Source organism: Maylandia zebra, linkage group LG3, assembly GCF_041146795.1.
Source record: "Maylandia zebra isolate NMK-2024a linkage group LG3, Mzebra_GT3a, whole genome shotgun sequence".
NCBI classification, from domain to species: Eukaryota; Metazoa; Chordata; class Actinopteri; order Cichliformes; family Cichlidae; genus Maylandia; species Maylandia zebra.
In genome coordinates, this window is record NC_135169.1 from 39,150,950 (window position 1) to 39,170,724 (window position 19,775).

At 42.3% G+C, this 19,775-nt stretch overlaps 2 protein-coding genes across 2 annotated transcripts in view; both read left to right on the forward strand.

Moving 5' to 3' along the window:
* Window positions 1-8,554: 8,554 nt before the first annotated feature.
* Window positions 8,555-10,365, forward strand: LOC101468700 (doublesex- and mab-3-related transcription factor A1). Its single transcript, XM_004554476.2, has 2 exons — window positions 8,555-9,232; window positions 9,387-10,365. Exons 1-2 carry the CDS (start codon window positions 8,755-8,757, stop codon window positions 10,142-10,144), a joined length of 1,236 nt encoding a protein of 411 aa, XP_004554533.1. The 5' UTR covers window positions 8,555-8,754; the 3' UTR covers window positions 10,145-10,365.
* A 531-nt stretch (window positions 10,366-10,896) lies between these two features.
* LOC101468404 (glucosidase 2 subunit beta) overlaps window positions 10,897-19,775 on the forward strand; it is a 177,940-nt gene continuing 169,061 nt past the window's right edge. The window contains exons 1-5 of the mRNA XM_004554475.3: window positions 10,897-11,098; window positions 11,432-11,548; window positions 13,157-13,252; window positions 17,813-17,870; window positions 18,797-18,914. Coding sequence (XP_004554532.2) covers window positions 11,017-11,098; window positions 11,432-11,548; window positions 13,157-13,252; window positions 17,813-17,870; window positions 18,797-18,914 — 471 coding nt within the window. The 5' untranslated portion in view covers window positions 10,897-11,016. The remainder of the gene's footprint in view (window positions 11,099-11,431; window positions 11,549-13,156; window positions 13,253-17,812; window positions 17,871-18,796; window positions 18,915-19,775) is intronic.

Consider the following 19,775-nt stretch of genomic DNA (forward strand, 5'->3'; position numbering starts at 1 on the left):
TTTCTTGTCAGTCATCAATTTTTAATTTCTAAGTACGAATAATAGCTTTTGTTTACACAGAGGATGTTTACAGCTCCCTAATCTGATAGCAAAGGCATGTGAAGGCCCTCACAGCTGGAAGCAAATCCCTTCGACAAACAGAAATTACCCAGAATCCTTTCCCATTAGGACGACGAGAGATCCTTTCACTCGAGGCGCAGCAAACAACGCTTTGGAGGTCTGATTTGGAGGCGTGCAGGCTGAATTCCTTTTCAGTTCAGAGACAAGACAAACTATTGCAACTCTTCTGCCCAGCTTGAATGAGAGCTACTGTATATACATACAGAACTCTAGAGTCAACTTCGTGCACAGAACTTATAAAGTCTTCATAATCATGAAGCACTAATAGCGAGTTACTTGTGCACTCATGTTCTTGTTGATACGTTTTTCTTTAACATTCTATCAAATTTCACTTTTTTTTAAAATTAAAAAGCATTTGCAGAAACCCGATTCTTCAAATCCCTCTGAAAGGGTTTTTCCTCATCTGCCACTGAGTTATGCATTGTTGAGCTGCTGAGCACTCCTTGCAAGTGTATCACTGAGTAAAGAAGTGCCATTGACAGGAAACAAACAGAGAGTGTAGCCAGAGTAAGCACACTAGAACAAGGAGCTGTCTGGGTTCAATCCTAACCTGCTTAAGCTGCATTCACTGGCAGATGACCCGAACCTTTCAAGGTACTAATGTTCCCCAACACCCCACTACTACTACTACTGCACGCACACACACACACACACACACACACACACACACACACACACACACACACACACACACACACACACACACACACACACACACACACGCAGAACAATAACACTATAAAATGTATATACAAGCATTTGGAGTGAACCAGCATGGAAAAGTGAGCCTGCATTTCCTTATGCAAACATCATGTTGATGCAGATGTAATATGCATGATTTAAAACATAGCCAGGGGGTTCACACACAACCCACCCACCCCGTTTCAAACACACACTAACACACACTCACACCCATGAGCAAACTTGACTGTCTTTGGCCCACTATTGTTCATTGGCACTGAAGCATTGCTGGGCTAAGTGAGGGGCCCTGATAGATACCTACCAGGCTCAGACCACCAATAAAGGTGTGAGAGAGGAGGAGACAAGGAGCAAATGGAGGAATATTGAATAGGGGACTAGAAGATGGTAGGAGATAAGAGCATGTAAACTCTGATGGGATAGGCATGGTGAAAAGAAGTGAAAAGAAAATCTATTGTTCCATGTATTCAAATGCACAGGTGTGTATACAAGTATAATATGGATGCTTCTCCTCGCTGCGTATATGTGAAATCAGATTCCGGTTATCTTTACAGAACAGAAACCCTGATCTGGGTTGTATGATTTTTGAGGTGCAACACAGGTATCGTATGACATTTCATAGATTTTTTTTTTTCCTCTGTGAAAAAAGCAGCAGTGGAATATTTCAGCTCACTGCAATAAAGGCTGAAATAATTGTTTCTAAATGTAAAACAGTGAGGTTTGCTTGGTACTGGTTAGGTTAGCTTAGCAACTGTAAGCAGTGTGAAAATTTAAATAAAAAGGGAAATTAATATAAAAGGTATTATTGTTACCAGGGTGCAGTTATTATTCGCTGTACATTTAGCTGGAATCCTAGTTTTTGACCTCAGTACTTTGCTCTCAGACTGGAGGCTTACTTTCTAAATTTAACTCAGTTTTATTTATATAGCACCAAATCACAACAAATTCTTTGTAGTTCCCGGGGTAATTTAAAAGTAAAATAGGAGACAGGATCTTCAGCTTTCAGGCCTCTCTTTTGTGAAACCAGCTCCCACTTTAGAGTCAGGAGACAGAAACCCTCTCTACTTCAACATTGCCTTTTTGCTTAACATGGCAGATGGCTGTCCCTTCCCGAGCCTGGTTCTAATGGAGGTTTCTTCCTGTTAAAAGGGAGTTTTTTCTTCCCACTGTCGCCAAGTGCTTGCTCACAGGGTGTTGTCTGATTGTTGGGGTTTTTCTCTGTATTATTGTAGGCCTTATAGATTGTAATATATAAAGAAAATTCAATTAAATTGAATAGTTTTTGGTAGAGAGGGGAAAAAAAATCCAGAATAAAAGGTATTTCCTAGGAGAACTGAACATCTAACTCTTTATATTGCTTTACTACAACCTAATTCTGAACAATTAAATAGTAGTTCTGACCAAGGTTATTACCAAACCTGCTTTTGTTTTGAAAATGATCTCTATCTATCCATCTGTCATAAAAGGACAAAAGTATGTCAGTCGCTGCCAAGAGCATGTCAAAACTGATGGTGAGATGACCCTAAGCTCAAAGAAAATGTTGTCCAACTGGAAGCCTACAAACTGTAACAGGGTGCACGGTGTGATGTCAAAAAGGAGTTAAAGGCACACACCTTTGATGTTGCGAGACGAAATCTGCATTTTCCTTGTCCACATGTAGACACAGAAACTGAGTTTCTGAAAACTTCGAGCTGGAAGATTTGAGTTGTAAAGTCTTTCAAAAGCTCCTTAGTCGCTTAAAACCTATGGGCAGGGTCTGAGAAACTAACCAATAATAACAACCCTAGGACTAAGACTAGAGCTCAGTCCCCAACCGTCAGGTGAGGTCAACCCTAGTCTCACACCCATTTTCCAGTAGTACCTACTCGGTTTACCACAGTTTTCAAGGTTTTCCATTAGGTCAGAGTGCCTGGTACCAGGTACTTTTTAGTAAAATGCGTCTTCGTCAGACTGCATGCCACCAATTGGCTGGTCAGTTGGTCACTCGATGAGTCACGAGAGCGTCTCGTTCACAAAAATCAAAACCACCATTTTTGAAACCCAGCAAACAGAGAGATTGCTACAAAAACCAACGCCGTGGTCCCCGAGTCTGACAAAAGCCACAGACCGAGCAGCAGGTATATCGTTGCCTTGACGTCTACCTTTGTTGTAGCTTTCATGTTGCATACTAATTACGTCATGGGACGCTCGCCTTCATTGCTACAACCACGCACATTAAGTTGTACTCGTTTGTAATGGAAAACCACTCAATCCGAGCCGCGCAGTGGTGATCCAAGTAGGTACTAATGGAAATGGTAGGGTAATGGTAGGTACTAGTTACTCATTTGCAATAGATTAATAATTTTGGTTAAGTTATTTTCACCCACTGTTGGTGCCCTTGTGAACGATTGTGTAGCTGGAACAACTGCTGGCACATTCTGCACTTTTGTGCCACTTCAGCCGGGCATGCACTGTGCAGCTGGAGTTACACAAGTATGCGATCGTGTTGTTTTTTACACGATATCAACTGATATCAACTCAGATATTCCCGAGGGAGAGAGGGAGATGTGATAACAGGTAGAAAAGGTGAGACTTTCAAAACAACAACAACAGGAAAAAAAACCCAAGAAAAAATACTCATTTACTTCCTGTTTCCTCTTTCCATACCAGCACTGATACAGAGGCTTTGTCTGACTGATGACATCAGTAATGACAATATCAGGTTTCATTCATTTAACAGTTTTTTGAGAATTACTTTGCAGCTATTGTTACAGGTCAAATAAAGTACCCAAAAAAATAGATATTGTTGGGTACCGCTATCAATTTCCAGGTATCGGTACCTGTATCAGTACTCTAAAAGCAAAAGGTACTCGACCCTACTTATGACATCACATGCTCATAAGGTAGCCACTTTACAGTCACAGAAAAGCCGCACCCTAAAACATGCCCTGGGTTATCATCTGTTTTACACGAAATATGACCAAAACTTACAAAACAAGCAACAAGCAATATTAAAGAAGATTTGGAACAAGTGATTGAGACCATAAACTTATTAGGATAATGTTTACTGAAGTAAAAAATAAAGTGAGAGGTAGGATCATTTTCTCATAGACTTCTGTACAGTCGAACTCTGTTTTTACAACCAGTTGAGTCACCCCCTGCTGGCTTTTAAATATAAGGCAGGTTCACGTTTCAGGCTGGAGGCTTCATTTATTTTATTTTTTTAAATGGGCTAAATACCTGCAATCATATGTAATATTGTACTTTTAATATGGAACCATGAGTGATTTTGCAGAGTGATATAAGATTTATTTTGCAGCAGCTCTCCAAACATATTTCAGTGTGATTTTTCTTTTTGCACCTTGAAGTGAGCTATTAGTCTGATCTCCAGAGAGACTTGTGTCAGAATGTTTCCGTAGGATGCGGCGCTGGCAAAGGCGTAACTTATGCCCCAGGCGTTGTAAACACAGACACCAAGTCCAACAGCACAGCAACAGTCAACATCCCCTGGCACAAAAATAAAAACAGAGGCAACAGTCTTGAAAGCTCCACTAAAAGCAAAGTTGCCAGTTGAACTCCGCCGAGGCCACACACGTCACACGAATAAGTGTTTTTTTCCCCTTCGTTTTTTCTTCTTTTTATTTATTTTTTTTTTACTTCCACGGGGCTTTAATACAAAAAAGTGTCAGTGGCATATAAGGCTAAAGTGAAGAGAAAGCTATGTTCACACAAAATAAGGGAACACACTTTCATTTTGAGAATGCGACACACAACAAGTTCAAGCAGTCTGAACATCACCGGCAACCGTTCGACCCAAAGTGGAGTGAAGCGGAGGTTGCTGTGCGCCACTTCGGCAACAAGGGCGTGAAGTGACACATGAGAAAACAAACACGTGAAGGTCGAGACCTTTCTTCTCCTGAAGGAGAGGGGAATTTGTTGTAACTCGAGTGCCGTGCGTTCAGAAACAATGCCGCTGTCTTAAAGCCGAATTCACGGAAACTCGGGCCGCGTCATGATCTCTCTGGTGATGTTGATTCATAGCTGGCAGCTGTAACACGACCTGATTTTCTTCCCTTTGTGCATTAAGACTCACAACCTGTGGACACGATCCAAGTATACAAAGTAGGATCTTTGAGGATATATGTTATTATATGGAAATTGTCAAGTCAGAACTTCCCTTTCTCAGAGCTTTACCCTCTTACCTCTCCACCCACACTCCCCCCACCCTACATCTCTCTGACAGTGGGAGACATAATCAGGTTTTGCTAGATTTGGGAGTAGATTAGCAGCCACCTTGCTTCAGATAAGAAGCTGCACTGATAAAGCCTGTCCTGGAAGGCACATGTCTGTGATGAAACACCATATCTGACAGGAGCAGATCTGTTAAGAACACAGTTAAGACACTGTCTACCCATATCTACTCTAACGGGACTTATCCCTGCCGATCTCTCCGTTCTGTGTTGGTGATGAGGTTGAAAATTTCCAAATACAGCCAGATGATCCATACAAATGTGAAACTAGACTAAAAAAGTTTTTTTAAAACAAGGCAGAGATAACAGCGGTGTATTCAAGTTTCTTGTGTGTAAGATTATGATTTAAACTACTTGGAGGAGGGGGGAAAAAAGAAACTCTTTCTTTTAGATGATGTGGTTTAAAGGCACTTTAAATAACCAGCCTGGCTTAGCCTCGTAATCCTGTGATCCGCAGACAAACAGAAGAGGCAGTAAATATAACACTACAGCTTTTATCCATAATCCAGTTTATGGAGGCTTTTACCCCTAACCCTAACCCTCCCCATTTCCTCCTCTGGGTAATTACAAAATAGGACTGGAACAGAGCCCTACAAAAAGCTCAAGATATAGTGACGTGCATTTACACAGGCATGATGCAGCGCCGCTTCCAGCCTCCATCCATGAAAAAGCTGTAAGTGGTCTGTATAAACCACCTAAGTGGTCTGTGCAGTGAAAGAATGAAAAAGAAGAAGAAGAAGAAGAAGAAGAAGAAGAAGAAGAAGAAGAAGAAGAAGAAGAAGAAGAAGAGAAAAGAAGCAGCCAGGTGGGAGCAGCTTAATGTGTCTGGATAAACTTGCCAGCCACAAATCCAAACATCAAATTCCACTTCACAGTGGATGAAATGATAAAGAAATAAAACCCAAAACAAGCAAAGAAAAAAACTGCATGTGCGTCCACACAGCATCTGCATCACCGGCATTTATTTATGCTTTAAGCACACTCACTCTGTGTTGATGGATGCATTTCAGATTACCTTCCTGTCCTGCACGGCTGGAGTGAGCGTGCACCAGCCCTTATCTATCGAGGCCCATAAGTAATGGAACATCTTTCTGCAAATAGCAGACTCACTTCTCAAAGCCTCATCTGCACAAATCATTATCTGGATGCTTTATTTATTCAGTTTACAAGACAAAGCCTGTATACAAGTCAGAGCCTTTGCACAATATGTCTGCACTTAGCTTTTACGCAAGCATGGCCGCTGTGCAGGTGTGCGTGTAGCTTTTCTCCCCGCACAGCAAAATAGCATTCAGATAAGATCCATCACTTGGGAAACGACAAAGGAGGCAACTGTGTGAAGAAGACATGGGAAAAAAAAGAAAGTCCCAGTAACTCAGATAATTTAGTTTCAAAAACAGTTATCTTCTTTTATCAGCAAGTTGAAACACCTACGAGTCTCCATTTGTGATAACTAACATTAATCACCGTTAGTTATGTCTGCGATTTCCCATGCCAGTGTCGTGGTAGATCTGCCTCAAAGATGCACGTCAGGGAATCTTTATCTTAAATGAAAAGCCAGGGGACCAAGTGCTTCCATCCACAAGGTTATTGTTGGTTTTTCTTCTTTGATTCACATGCATTATTCAGATGGAGTCAAAACTACAGGCAGAGCAAGTCTGTAGACGATCAGGGGATGGTATCATGTGTGGCATTTGATTTATCATTTCACTCTGTTTGCGCAGATAAGTATGGACAAAGTAAGAGACACACCTTGAAGAAAGGCAGTTTAGCAGTAGTTTAGAGCAGGGATGTCAAAGTCGCGGGCCACATACGTCCCACACGGACCAACGTAAAGTCAGTGTTAAGTAGTTTAAACTCAGTGTAAGAAAACAAAGTCTTTCTCAGTTTTCTCTACATGAAGATCTTTTTGTGATTTCACAGAAAATATCCATCCAGCTGGTCAAGAAGGCTTAGCAGTGGCTATATTTCCTGAGGAGGCTGAGGAAATTTGGTATGTCGGCCAAGATCCTCAGCAGGTTCTACAGCTGCATTGTGGAGAGCACACCGACCAGCTGCATGACTGCATGGTACGGCAGCACTACTGCTACGGACCGCAAACGCCTGCAGAGAGTGATAACAGGACTCCGCTGCCCTCTCTGCAGAGCATCTACCATTGCAGAGTCCAGAGGAGAGCTGCCTCCATCCTCAAAGACCCCACACCCCCAATGCGGACTGTTCACACGAAGGTTCAGAAGTGTGAAATCCAGAACATGCAGCCTCAACAACTCCTTCTTCCCCACTACCAGACTCTTGAACAGCTGACCCATTTTGAACAGTAATAATGTTGTTGTTTTTTTGCACATCAGGTCATCTTACATATTAAGCTATAGCTCTTCTGCACACATCTCTGTTTCAAATCTCCATATTTTGTCTCCTTTTCTGTCTTCACTTATTTGTACTATTTGTATTTATATGTTCTATTTCTATTGTGTATGTATTAATCGGCATCTGTGGTTGAACAGCAAAGAAAGGATTTCATTGCACAGAGAAATGCCGTTTCTTTTGTGACACATGACAATAAATACTTTGAATCTTGAATCTTTGTCAGTGGAAACTGTAAAATTTATGACAACACAGCTAAAAGGTTTTGTCACATTTTCTAAATCCTTCCAGTGGGCTGGATTGGACTTTTTGCCGGCCGAGTCTGGCCCCCCGAGCCTTATGTTTGTTTTGGACACACATAACATGACTGGATTCATTTCATAGAGTACTGAACTGAACAATAGGGTTCGCATCATGATACCCCCCCCCCCCCCCACACACACACACATATTTGCTAATTTCTGCCTAACGATATTTTTTTTCCTCGTGGCGTTGCCCTTGGTGACTGACACTGCGCTTGTCACATTATGCTCAAGTTGCTTCTCTTGTCATAACGGCAAAGCAATCTGGTGCGTGTAACCGGATCCTGTTTGAATGCAGGGAAATGAATGAAACATGTGACAAGGTGTGATTAGGTATTCGCCAATCTCGCTGGGTGTTTGTTGACAGATGGGTCTTTTGTCAGAGTAATTTGTTCAACAGAACAACCAAGCAGATAATTACCTGTTTCTTTTGTGGCTATTAGGCCCACTGTTATGTTGAGGGGGGGAAAAACATCCTAATAGTGAATATTCATCACACATTAGGGCAACCGAATGGAAGCTGGCCTGAGGCAACATGTTTTTCTTTCTTATTTTCTAATAATGCTTGTTTTGTAACACGCTGGCCTTGTTCGATCCACCTTCTGTGCCTACTACTTTATGTTATTATAACGTCTGTGCGAATTTGCATGTCATTTCAAACAGAGCGCAGTTTTGATTTTATTTCCAAAAAGAGAGTTTTTTTTTATCTGGTCTTGATAAGCTTCAAGTTTTTATTGAAATTTTATTTGTCCTTTCACTCTATGGCCGCATGCAGTTGCAGATTAGACCCCCGCCCATTCATCCGGGATGCAAATAAACATGATAGGGCATTAAGAGGCTTGAGCGGAAAGGGGTGTGACGAAGGTGTTGTGTTTCAACTCAAACCACCTGGCGAGGAGACACTTAAGGCGCGCAGGTTCAGCGTGCTGGCGCATTACAGAGACACCAGTCGCTCAGAGAAGTCCAAAACACCTTAATGATTTCACCGTAAACAGTTTTGCAGGACTCGTAGACTTTTTTTTTTTAACCCTCTCTTCTGAGCGATGGAAAATAGGATCCGACCCCTTGGTCTGACCGATCATACCTCCGGCCCGCTCGGTAGCCTGCCGGTACCCCCTTCCCTTCTGCGTCCTCCGCCTCTCTTCCTCCAGACTTGCAACCCCACGCTGGAGAGGGGATACCCCCGAACCCCGAAGTGTGCCAGGTGCAGGAACCACGGCGTGGTCTCTGCGCTCAAAGGCCACAAGCGGTTTTGTCGCTGGAGAGACTGCGTGTGCGCAAAGTGCACACTGATTGCAGAGAGGCAGCGGGTGATGGCCGCGCAGGTGGCGTTGAGGAGGCAGCAGGCTCAGGAAGAGAGCGAGGCCCGGGATCTTCGGCTCTTGTACCCCTGCACTGGGATCGGAGGGGAAGCGGGGATCCCTCAGAGATCGTCCATTAGCGCCGGGGTACCCGTATCTGCCAGCAGTACTCCTGCAGCTCCCTGTTTCGATGTTTTTGGGAGTGAGAATCAGAAAGACGGTGAGTTGAAATGTGAGACTGTATACTTTGTCTTCATAACTATTTTAATACACAACAATGTTCTTCTTTTTGGTTCCTCTGCAGCTTTGGTGAACTTTGATTACCCCGTGCGCATTTAATTTAAAAGCTGTTGTCCCTTTTCTTTCATCCTTAGTTACAGTTTCAGAGGACAAATTACGCAAATACAACTTTTACAACGGATTCATGGGCCGACCCCTGTTTGCACCCCATTCTCCACGGCTGCCCTCTCCAAGTGACAAGAAAGAGCTGTCTTCCAGCAAGGACAGCGGCGGAAATCAATCCCCTGCGATGGATCACCGCTCAGACCACACAGAGAGCCCGCAGAGGTCACTTCCCTCCTCGGATCCAGAGTCGGGGAGCGAGTCGGAGAAGCCCAATGAGTATCTGAGCCCGGACCGTGACCCCACCGACATCATGGCTAAGATCTTCCCCCATCAGAAACGGGACACTCTGGAGTCTATGGTGAGAACGTGCAAAGGTGACATTGTCAAATCCATTGAGCTGGCGTTGAACTCCAAAGAGAACAAAATTGACGCTGACAGCGCGCGCAGGCCTTCTGCGGGACTGCCCGGAGGGCTCGGTGCTCTGGGGGCCAAGTCTGCTTTCTCCCCGCTGCACATACCCGCGTCCCCAGGGGGAGACAGCCTGTACGGCCTCAGCCCTCGCCTGGGCGTCAGCCCCCTGCGGCTGGCCTATCCCTCCGCTAACGGCGGCATGGCAGGCTTCATGTCTCCATACATGACATCAGGACTGATGCCAGTGTTCCCACTGCGTCCACCCTTGGACTCTTATTCCCTCCCCGGCATGATCCGAGACCTGTCTTACATCCAAAGCAAGGAGTCTCTATGCAATGCAGGCCTGTACACACGGCTAAACAGCGAGACCAAATAAAAAAGGGACACATGGAAATAAATAAATAATAAAAAGTTAACTGTAGCTTTTAAATAACCGCTTTTCAAGTGCCTCGAACCACAATGGTGTACTAAAATCTGACGACTAAATGCTTTTTTTCTTAATGTAAATTTTGCAGATTGTTTATTATGAAGAGTTATCTTTTCTCGTTTTACACATTTTGTATTCATTTCGTGCAGATATATAAAATGATGAAGTGAGTCTTTTGTCGATGTGTTTTTTGTTTTTTTTAGCAGATAAAAAAAAAGAAAATGGAAAAACAACTGCATGTGTAGCACTCAAAACTAACAAAAACCGGACTTTGTCCCACGATAAGTCTTCTGTTTCTTTCTTGTTTTTTTTTTTTTTTAAACACTAGGAGGGGAGGAAGGAAATCTACTATCTTTTTTTTTTTTTTTTTTTTTTTTTTTCTTCCCTGTTTCGTTTCACACATTTTAGTTCAGGCTTATTTAAGTGCAGTAGTCGTAAATATGTTATATGTGGAAGTGACCTTGGTGATGTCTGCGCTTGTGAAGGAGCTCCAGCTGACTACAAAAGATGTCTGCTGGCTCTCTAAAAAAGGCTACACTTAAAGTGCTTCAACTTTATACTCCCATTTCTAAAATGTAAATAAAGCCGTAAGTGCAGTAAATCTTAATCAAATTCGTCCTCTTTTTCGCCTCAGCTGCCGTTCTCCCCTGCGATTGGTCGGTGGATGATCACACGAACCTTAAACTAGAAACCAATAGAAAGCCTCAGAAGCGCCACGAGACCGCGTGTTTCAGGAAGTCGGGACACGGCAGTTTGAGATGCTGGCGGTGCAGTGTTTGAAACAGCCTTGAGCGGGATTTTATGAGGCAGGAGGCGCTGACATGCGTGTCTACATTATTGTCGCTGCTGTGTTTTGGTGTGGTTATGTGGACTCGCGGAAAGTAAGAGGAATATCCTCGTCCTGTAAGTCCATTCTTCCCTTTTAGCTTCCAGCTAGGTAGCTGCCAAATATATACAGAAACAGCTACATGGTGCTGAAGCTTTGGCAGCTCCTGGTTTCAGACGCAGGCAGCACGTTACAAGCTGTGATAACAGAGTACACAGCATAATAATGGTACACAACATGAGTGTGTAGTAGCAACACAACACAAACCTGCTGTTTTACCCTCCCCAGAGGATCCGTGCTAAGACACTATAAGCGCTCACACTGATGCACAATGTTTGGCTACAATTCTGGTTGCACCTCAGAGCCAGCAGCGATTACAAAAGTGGGCGTTTGCTTTTATTTTGTAACAGATAAAAGGTTCTACAGGGAGAGGAAGTCGTTTCTGTGCATAGATGGGTCGAGAATGATCCCATTTGAGCAGGTGAACGACGATTACTGCGACTGTGAAGATGGCTCAGATGAACCAGGTAAAAGGTTAATCAGTGGGGCCAGCGGGCCTCTGTCTGTCAGTCTGTCTGGTCACTGTGACTCTGTTGGAAAATCAGTGTTTTACTTTAAAGACTTTTGAAGTTTTCTGCGCTCAGATCAGCTGCATGTGTTTTGGAGGGCAAAACACATGCAGCTGATCTGCAAAAAGCAGACGCCGATTTTAAAAGTGCATGCTTTTACATCCTGGGAAGTGTGAGGGGAAAAACTGTACACAACAAAAACATAGACTGTCAATACCGAAGACGTGCACTGCGTGGACAAAACAATAAACCATGTAAACAAGAAGCCATGAGAACAAGAACCCCCACCAAGGCAGCTCACTCTCTGGGAAGTATTTACTTTGTATTTTGTACATATTCATATTGTTTTCTATGTTATTTTTAAACATACTTCTAGAAGTCTGTAGTTAAGTAAAAGCAAGTGCAAAGTGCAGGCTTTTGTTGTTTGCCCTGCTGAAACCCATTTTAATATGCTTGGCGTAATTTTGATTGCAATACTTTTTAAACATTTATATGCCCACAGGACGTGTGCAGCCTTTATGCCATTGTTTAGTGAAATTTGTTGAATAATAAATATCAAGTGTCAAAAGCCCCCCCCCCCTCCCCCCTAAAACAATAAAAATTATACATTGTAATGTAGTCAAATTGTTATGTATTTAATGATTACAATCTACATAATTACAATCTATTATTGTGATGTAAATGGAAAAGTAAGAATAAATTTATTCAGCTAAAGTCAAATAGCATCTCTTGACAACATGTTTTTGTCAGTCTGAAAATGTATTGTTATTTTAAATAGCTTTATATAGCATTATTATCACTTTACCTGCAGATTAATCTACTAACCTTTGAAGGAGAGGTCAGAGATCAAATGTGACATGATATTTTAAATTGTTAAATCCTACTTTATATGCTGACAACACCCAGCACTCTTGAAGAATCATAGTTTGTAGGTTATACTTTTTTTTTCTTTCAGTTTTCGACCAATAAATCATTAAATTGATCTTGAAGACTTTGGTGGACGTAAACCAAGTTTTAATAGATTGTTAACATGACCCTGCCCTACATAGCTACAAAGTTTTTTCAGAATTATCTCAAAACTTTTCAAGCTATCGTGATATGCAAACTCTACCATACCCTCCTTAGCAAACATAGTTACTGGATATTTTGCAGGGTTTAAATATTAAAAGATAGATGGCATTTTCTCTTGTGTAGCAAAAACGGGAAAAGACAGAGGAGACACATCCCCGATTTCATTATGCAGTTGTGGCTTTTATCGTTATGCTTTAAATCAAAGTCACACATCATTTACAGTTTGTATGTGGGGCACAGGGCTGCGGCTAACCTCTGCCAACACTAACCAGATTTTGAAATTTTAAAAAGACACACAAAATAATGATTAAAAACAAAAAAAAAAACCCCATCAAGAATACAAATAAATGTTTAAAAGTTTGAATTTTTAGAAACAGTAATCAGGTGCAGTGGCTAATGTCTTTGCAAGCGTTGTGAACAGTTTAAGGTAAATTCATTTGTTTCTGCACATTAGTTTATAATGCAGTGCTGACCAGTTTTCCTTGCTCCATGTAGGCACTTCAGCCTGTCCTCATGGCCGATTCTACTGCACCAATCTGAGTTTTCGCCCGCACTACATCCCATCATCCAGAGTCAATGATGGCATCTGTGGTAAGGCTGTGGTTTAATATTGTGTCTTACTGTCGGCTGGTAGCCGCCTTTTCTGATTGGATGTCAACTTGCGGTCCTGGAAATCCCCTCTGAGTGGAAACTACTGCAGAGGCGGGTTGAGTAACTTGGCAGGTATTCATAGATTAAAGCCTACAGCCGTCATAGAGCACAGGGAACATTGTCCTATCACAGATACTGTATATCAGTTTTAATGTTTGGTTATGAAGATATGTTAATACTTTTATTTTCACATGTTGGACATATTATAGCTGAGGAGAATAAAGCCTGACTGATTTATTGTCAGGCTGATATTCTCTATTTGTCGTTGATCACTTTATGCATTTAAAATAGATGATAAATGAAAATTAAAACAGTAAAGAACAGATGGGAGAAACGCCCTTCAGGCATGTTATGAATGTTGATGTTACATAGTTTATCCACCAGAGGGCACTGTGCAACTTTAGCATGCCTCAGACACAAACACTATGCTGAGTGGAAACAGGTAAGTACATAACTGAACAAAACAAACAGCGAAATCTCGTTATGTTTTATATGTCTGAAAGAAAAAAAATTGGAATATCGGATTTTCATATCACAAAATATCGGTCTCAAAAACACGGTCGAGCTGTGAATACAACAGATAAATGTTGGCAACCTCCATCATTAAATTCCTCTTATTTACTGATACATGGCTGATGTTAGTGAGTTTGGGTGATATATCAGTGTTACAGAAGGTCATCTACTATTAAGAAGGTTAGTGGTTTGATCCCTGGCTGCTCCAGTCTGCATGTCAAAGTGTCCTTGGGCAAGTTGCTCTCCGATGTGTTGTTAGAAAGGACATCTCTCTATTAGTCTGTTTACCATCCAGCTGTGGTCTTCCACTTACCTGACTGTTGGTCCCTGGTGGGTGGGGCTGAAGTCTGTCCAATTTGAAAAATCATAGATAGATTTTTTTTTAACTCCCTAAAACTTAGCATTGTTATTGGTACCAAAGTAATGGTAAATGGCCTGTATGTGTATAGCGCTTTACTAGTCCTTAAGGACCCCAAAGCGCTTTACACATCCAGTCATCCACACATTCACACACTCGTGATAGCAAGCTACATTGTAGCCACAGCCACCCTGGGGCGCACTGACAGAGGCGTGGCTGCCGGACACTGGCGCCACCGGGCCCTCTGACCACCACCAGTAGGCAACGGGTGAAGTGTCTTGCCCAAGGACACAACGACTGAGACTGACCAAGCCGGGTCTCGAACCGGCAACCTTCCGATTACAAGGCGAACTCCCAACTCTTGAGCCACGATCGCCCCATATGAGTTATCTCTCAAGTTTTTTTTCTACGTCTCTTTGTGTATTTTGTTAATGCAATAGCATCACAACCACGTAATCATAAACACGCTGTCGGGTCTTCATCAAAATAACTTAAAGTCCTGATTTTACCGAGTAAAAACTTGTTGTTTACTTTCCCTCTTGTGCATTTTGCAGACACGGGCAGGAATTTATGTTTTGCTCGATGTGCAGATGCTGACATGTGGATGTACGCACTCTCAGTCTTTTTTGTAGCGCAAACAAACGATGTAGCTTCAACAAACAGAACATGGCTGCCTTCACACAAATGCAGACGCGTCCATACAGTCACTTCCCTCGCTCAGCTTTCCTTGAAAAACATCCTGCTTCTATTATTCTCAAGGCTTTCTTCCATTCTTTCTTGCCACATGCGCTGCCTAATCGGGTAGTTTTTCAGCCTCCCTTTCTTTTCCACTTTTGTTCTCCAGTAGCTCGCCACTTTGGATAAATTCAATACATTCTGCTGCTGACATCTCTGCTCTGTCACCAGCTCGTTCTGCAGCAGTAGCAATAGACGGCATGTAACCATCGCAGGAAATAAAGCTGAGGGAATGAAGCATGATAGAGCGGCAGGAGAATATTTCCCAAAGCCGCCCTCACCCTTTCCTCTTTCCTTTTATTCTGCTCCCACTTGTCTTCTTCTCATACCTTCTCTGCTTTGAATGGAGCCACTTAATAGCTAATTCATCATCGCTTTTCCTCTTTGACTGGTTGTTCAGAGACATTCATTGGCTTCCCTTTTTGGACTGTAATGCTCTCTTTCGATGGGTCACCAATGGGGTTCTGGATAATTGAGAGATTTCACACTGTGCCCACTCTCTTGGGTGAAACATCAGAGAAAGAGCCAGATCTGAGCACTTACAAAACACCATGCAGCTGATGTTATAAGTGGCTGAAATCAAGAGACCTTCTTCGAAGCGCAGAGAGATGTCACGCAGACCTAAAGATTTAATCTTCAACTTTAAGGACGAAGATTTCCTGGGTAGCTCAACATGAAAGAGAGTATACATTTGTCAGCATAATTAATTAAATTTTAATCGTGTGGCTTCTCGTGATTAAATGAACACGATGCTGTAAATGTGTGCTCGACCAGAAGAACACAAAGCAAAAGCCAGGAAAGCGCGCCCTAAATCATCGCTTGATGACCTGCCTGCTTATGCCAATCACAGCTGTTCCCTGCACCGCACAGCACGAGCTTTCCCAAATGCACTTGACCGCAGTGATATACTGTAGATAAAAGGCCATTACTGCAAAGCAACACAACTGTCATATTCAACTGCCTCAAAACACAACACAAGCTGCAGAATGATGAAAACCGAGAAAAACATTGCAACAGCTGCTAATGTGAATCATCCGGCTTCAGCTCAGACGTCGATACTTTATTATTATTATTATTACTGTCATTACACAGAAATGTTTTGTTTTATGCAGTGTGTTGAAGTTTTAAAGGATAATCTGATAGAGCACGACTGATATGGGATTTTTAAAAAGCGCACCGATATTTGGTGATTTAAAAATCCGATATTTTGATGCACTGGTTAATTTTTTTTTTCTTTCACACACAATAAATGTAACAATATAATTACACATAACAATAGCACATTGTTATATGTAGCGATATTCCGTTGCACTGCTCGTCTTTGCTGGGATCGTCTGATTGTTTTTGGTCTTGCCTATAGAAAAGTTCCGGAGGTGCCCTCTTGTGGATAAGCTATGCAACTGCAACCCTTGTAACATTGTTGAAGGGCATTTCTTCTTTACTTTTTAAATTTGAATTTTGTGTCAAATGCTGATGCTTATATAAAGGCAAAGAGCTAATATTGACTCGTGATATTGCGTTGTCTGACACTCTGGGAGATACACTTCTTTGAGTTAGTGGTGGCAAAAACCTGCAATCCTCAAGGCACCACATGGGGCTGCATCCAAAATGAAGTCACTCTTGAAACAGTCTCATGTTAAAATAGGCAACTGAACTTAAGCAAGAAAGAAAAATCATATTTACATGCTGGTAGAAAAAAAGTTTTGCTCCATAAACATAATCTACACCCAATTGAAGTCGCTGAACTTGACCTTTCAACCACATTTATGGTGCTGGTGCTTTTTGGAGCTCTATTACTGGAGTTGTCTGAGCTATATTATCCAATAACATGCATTGCTGTGTCGTTAATTGAACTGACAGCCTATCCAAGATGTCTGTGCTTCAGCAAGTGAAATTCCATTTTATTTTTATGTTGCTTAGCAGTGTCTGCGCTGCACCCATACACTGAGCTGATGCACTTTTCTAACCAGCGTTTTCAGCCATGGTCACTTCTGGTTCCAAAAACCCCCCAACAGCTTTAAACCTGAGCTTCACAAAGCGCTGTCAGATGTCACAGTGGATACATCACCATGGTTTCTAGCCTTAGTGCTGTGCTAAGCTACAGTACTGTGCAGAAGTCTTCTGTCCTCCAGTATGTACAGAAGAGGTCAATTGAATAATTGGTATAATAGTGAGTGTTTGTCTGTAAAACTTAGTGCAGGCTCTGTTATGGGCTGTATTTCAGCCAGTTTTGTTGGGGATCAAAATCAATGGTATTATGAACACAGAAAAGTATCATCAGATGTTGATTCACTGTGCAATACCATCTGGAACAAGTCAGCTTCATATTTGAGCATGACAACGATCCCAAACGTGCTGCCAATGCAGTAAAACGAGTCATGGATTGGCCTCCCCAGAGTCTGGAGCTCAACATTATTGAAGAAGAGTGGGATCAGAAAACAGAATAAACAGCAGCCAACATCCAACGAGCTTTGAATGTCCTTTAAGAGGTCTAGAGAACTATTCCTGAAGACTACTTAAAGAAATTCCAAGAAAGCTGCCTAAGACGGTTCAGGGTGTGTTAAAGATGCCGTCGAAGTTTCTCTTGACTCACTACAAGAATTCATTGGCTTAAAGTTTCAGCTCAGTTTTCCTGTAGCATATTTGTGTTTATTGTTTGTTATCGTTTTAATGAAAACAACTGTGTATTATATGTGGGAAAGCAAAATATTGCTTTTGCAGAAAGCATCTTGTATTTTTTTTGTTGTGTATGAGTTTAAAAAACAAACAAACTTTGATCTGTTGTGTAGTAATTGAGTAAGACATTGTAAACATCTCCGTTCTGACAATGTGGTATGCTTTTCCTGTTTTGGTCTGTGTGCATTGGATTGGTTTCTCCTGTGTGTCTTTGCCAGATTGCTGCGATGCTTCCGATGAATACAACAGCCACACTCGCTGCCAGAACACTTGCTGGTCAGTCGATTCAAAATTGAGATTCGGTATTTATGTATTAACACGTGTGCAGTTTGACTCGAAATATGTCGCCAGACGCCAGAGGGTCCAGTTATTTAAAAACAAATATCCAAATGTGAAAAGATATTCATGCGGTCTGATATAAAACAGATCTTTGAGGGGAATTCACCATCATCTGAATAGAAAGCTGCTTATCGTAGCAGCAGTATGATGGACTCTGCAGTGAATCGGTTACTGTGCCACCAGGGGGCATGGTGTCACTGTGATTTAAAAACTCAGGGCTGTGTGTGCATCACAAAATTGTATTGAAGAGTTCATCTGTTAAATGCAAATGTGACTCACGACCTTCTTGCAAATTTTTCCTCCTCCTCCTTTTTGCTTTAAACTGCTCCCACCACCCAGAGACTTTTTGTTCCTGGGAGATAATTTAGATAAGTTATAAATTACACGGCGCAAAGGTGGAAGGTCCCTGAATACAGATGTTTATAAGAATTCATTTTCCTGCCGCGATGTATTTATCATGTTTTTCTGAGCTGAGCTGCAAAGATGGACGATGCTGCGGCGCAGAAACGCAGCCCGCTGTGTATATGTCGCTAACCCACTTCTTTTGTTGACAGTCCTCTATTATTTCATTCACCGCGCCATTCGTCTCGAAGCCGCGTACAAGCAGAGTGTATCTCATTATGTTTTCACAAGGTCCGCACTCATATTGTGTTTGCCAGGCTTCAGAAACAATTTAGCTGAGCCGCGGAGCATCGGCCCCCATCTTATTTACTCTTCTATTTTCCCATTTGGATTCCTGCTGCATCGCAGGCCCTTAAAAATTGGATTGCGCCATCTCGGTGACCATAACAGGAGCGGCTGGCGTTTTCTCAGTAATGATGGGACTGTGCTTCCTCTCTTTCTCTCGCTCGCCTTTCCTCCAGGAATCTAGGACAGAGAGAGAGGGCGTACGTGGAGGGCCAGATGAGGACCTTGGATGAAGGTTTGCGACTCAAGCAGCAGCTGATTGAGGAGGGAGTGCTGCTCTGGAGGGAGAAACAGGTAAAAAAAAATTCTTGTAGAAGTTCCAGCTATTATACGGCATGTGTTTGAAAACCACCCGAAAAGTAGATCAGTTCGTGTTCACACTGGAACTAAGTCGTCGTCTAAGCACGGCCTCTACGTCAGGAGAAAACTTGGAGAACTTTTGTGATTTCGAGTTTAGAGGTTACAAAACTATTACAGAACTGATTAACAGGTTTGAAGCAGTCTTCCTCAAAGCAAAGAGTTAAATTAGTGATACAGCAGGGTAACATTACACTGAGTTGGTTTCTCTCACCTGTCTAGTTCAGCATCAAAGTGGAATTGGAGAATCACCTGTTAACCTAACATGCATGTCTTTGGACTGCTGGAGTGATTGGAGGGAAATTGCACATGCACACAAGAAGGCCCCCAGCTGGTGGCTTCAGCACCACCGTGAGTCTATAGGGTCCAATAGGGGGTGCATGACCCTCATAGGGCTTAAAATCTGCGACTCTCCACCAGTTGTTCTTAGAACTGAAGAAGCTTCTTGGATGAGAGGTGAAACATCTTCAAGGAAACTTAAACAAGAGTAGACACTTTTCTTTTCAAGCTCCATAGATTATGATGACCTGGATGACTGAGAACCTTCAGACGAGTCTAGAGACACATTTGTAAAGCGCTTTGAACCAACAGCTGGCTAAGATGAATGTGGTGGCTCTAATAAGAAAAGCTAGTGGATTATATCGTACAGGAAAGCAGTTCTGGTTAGGGGACTAAAGGTAAATGTACAGTGCTTGTAGTTAGGATATAAAGATACTTGGTTAAGTGTTGTTCTGCGTGTGCTGCCATACAGTGGCTTCTACAGTGTTTTTTAGCTAACAGTTGACGGAAAGGTTAATT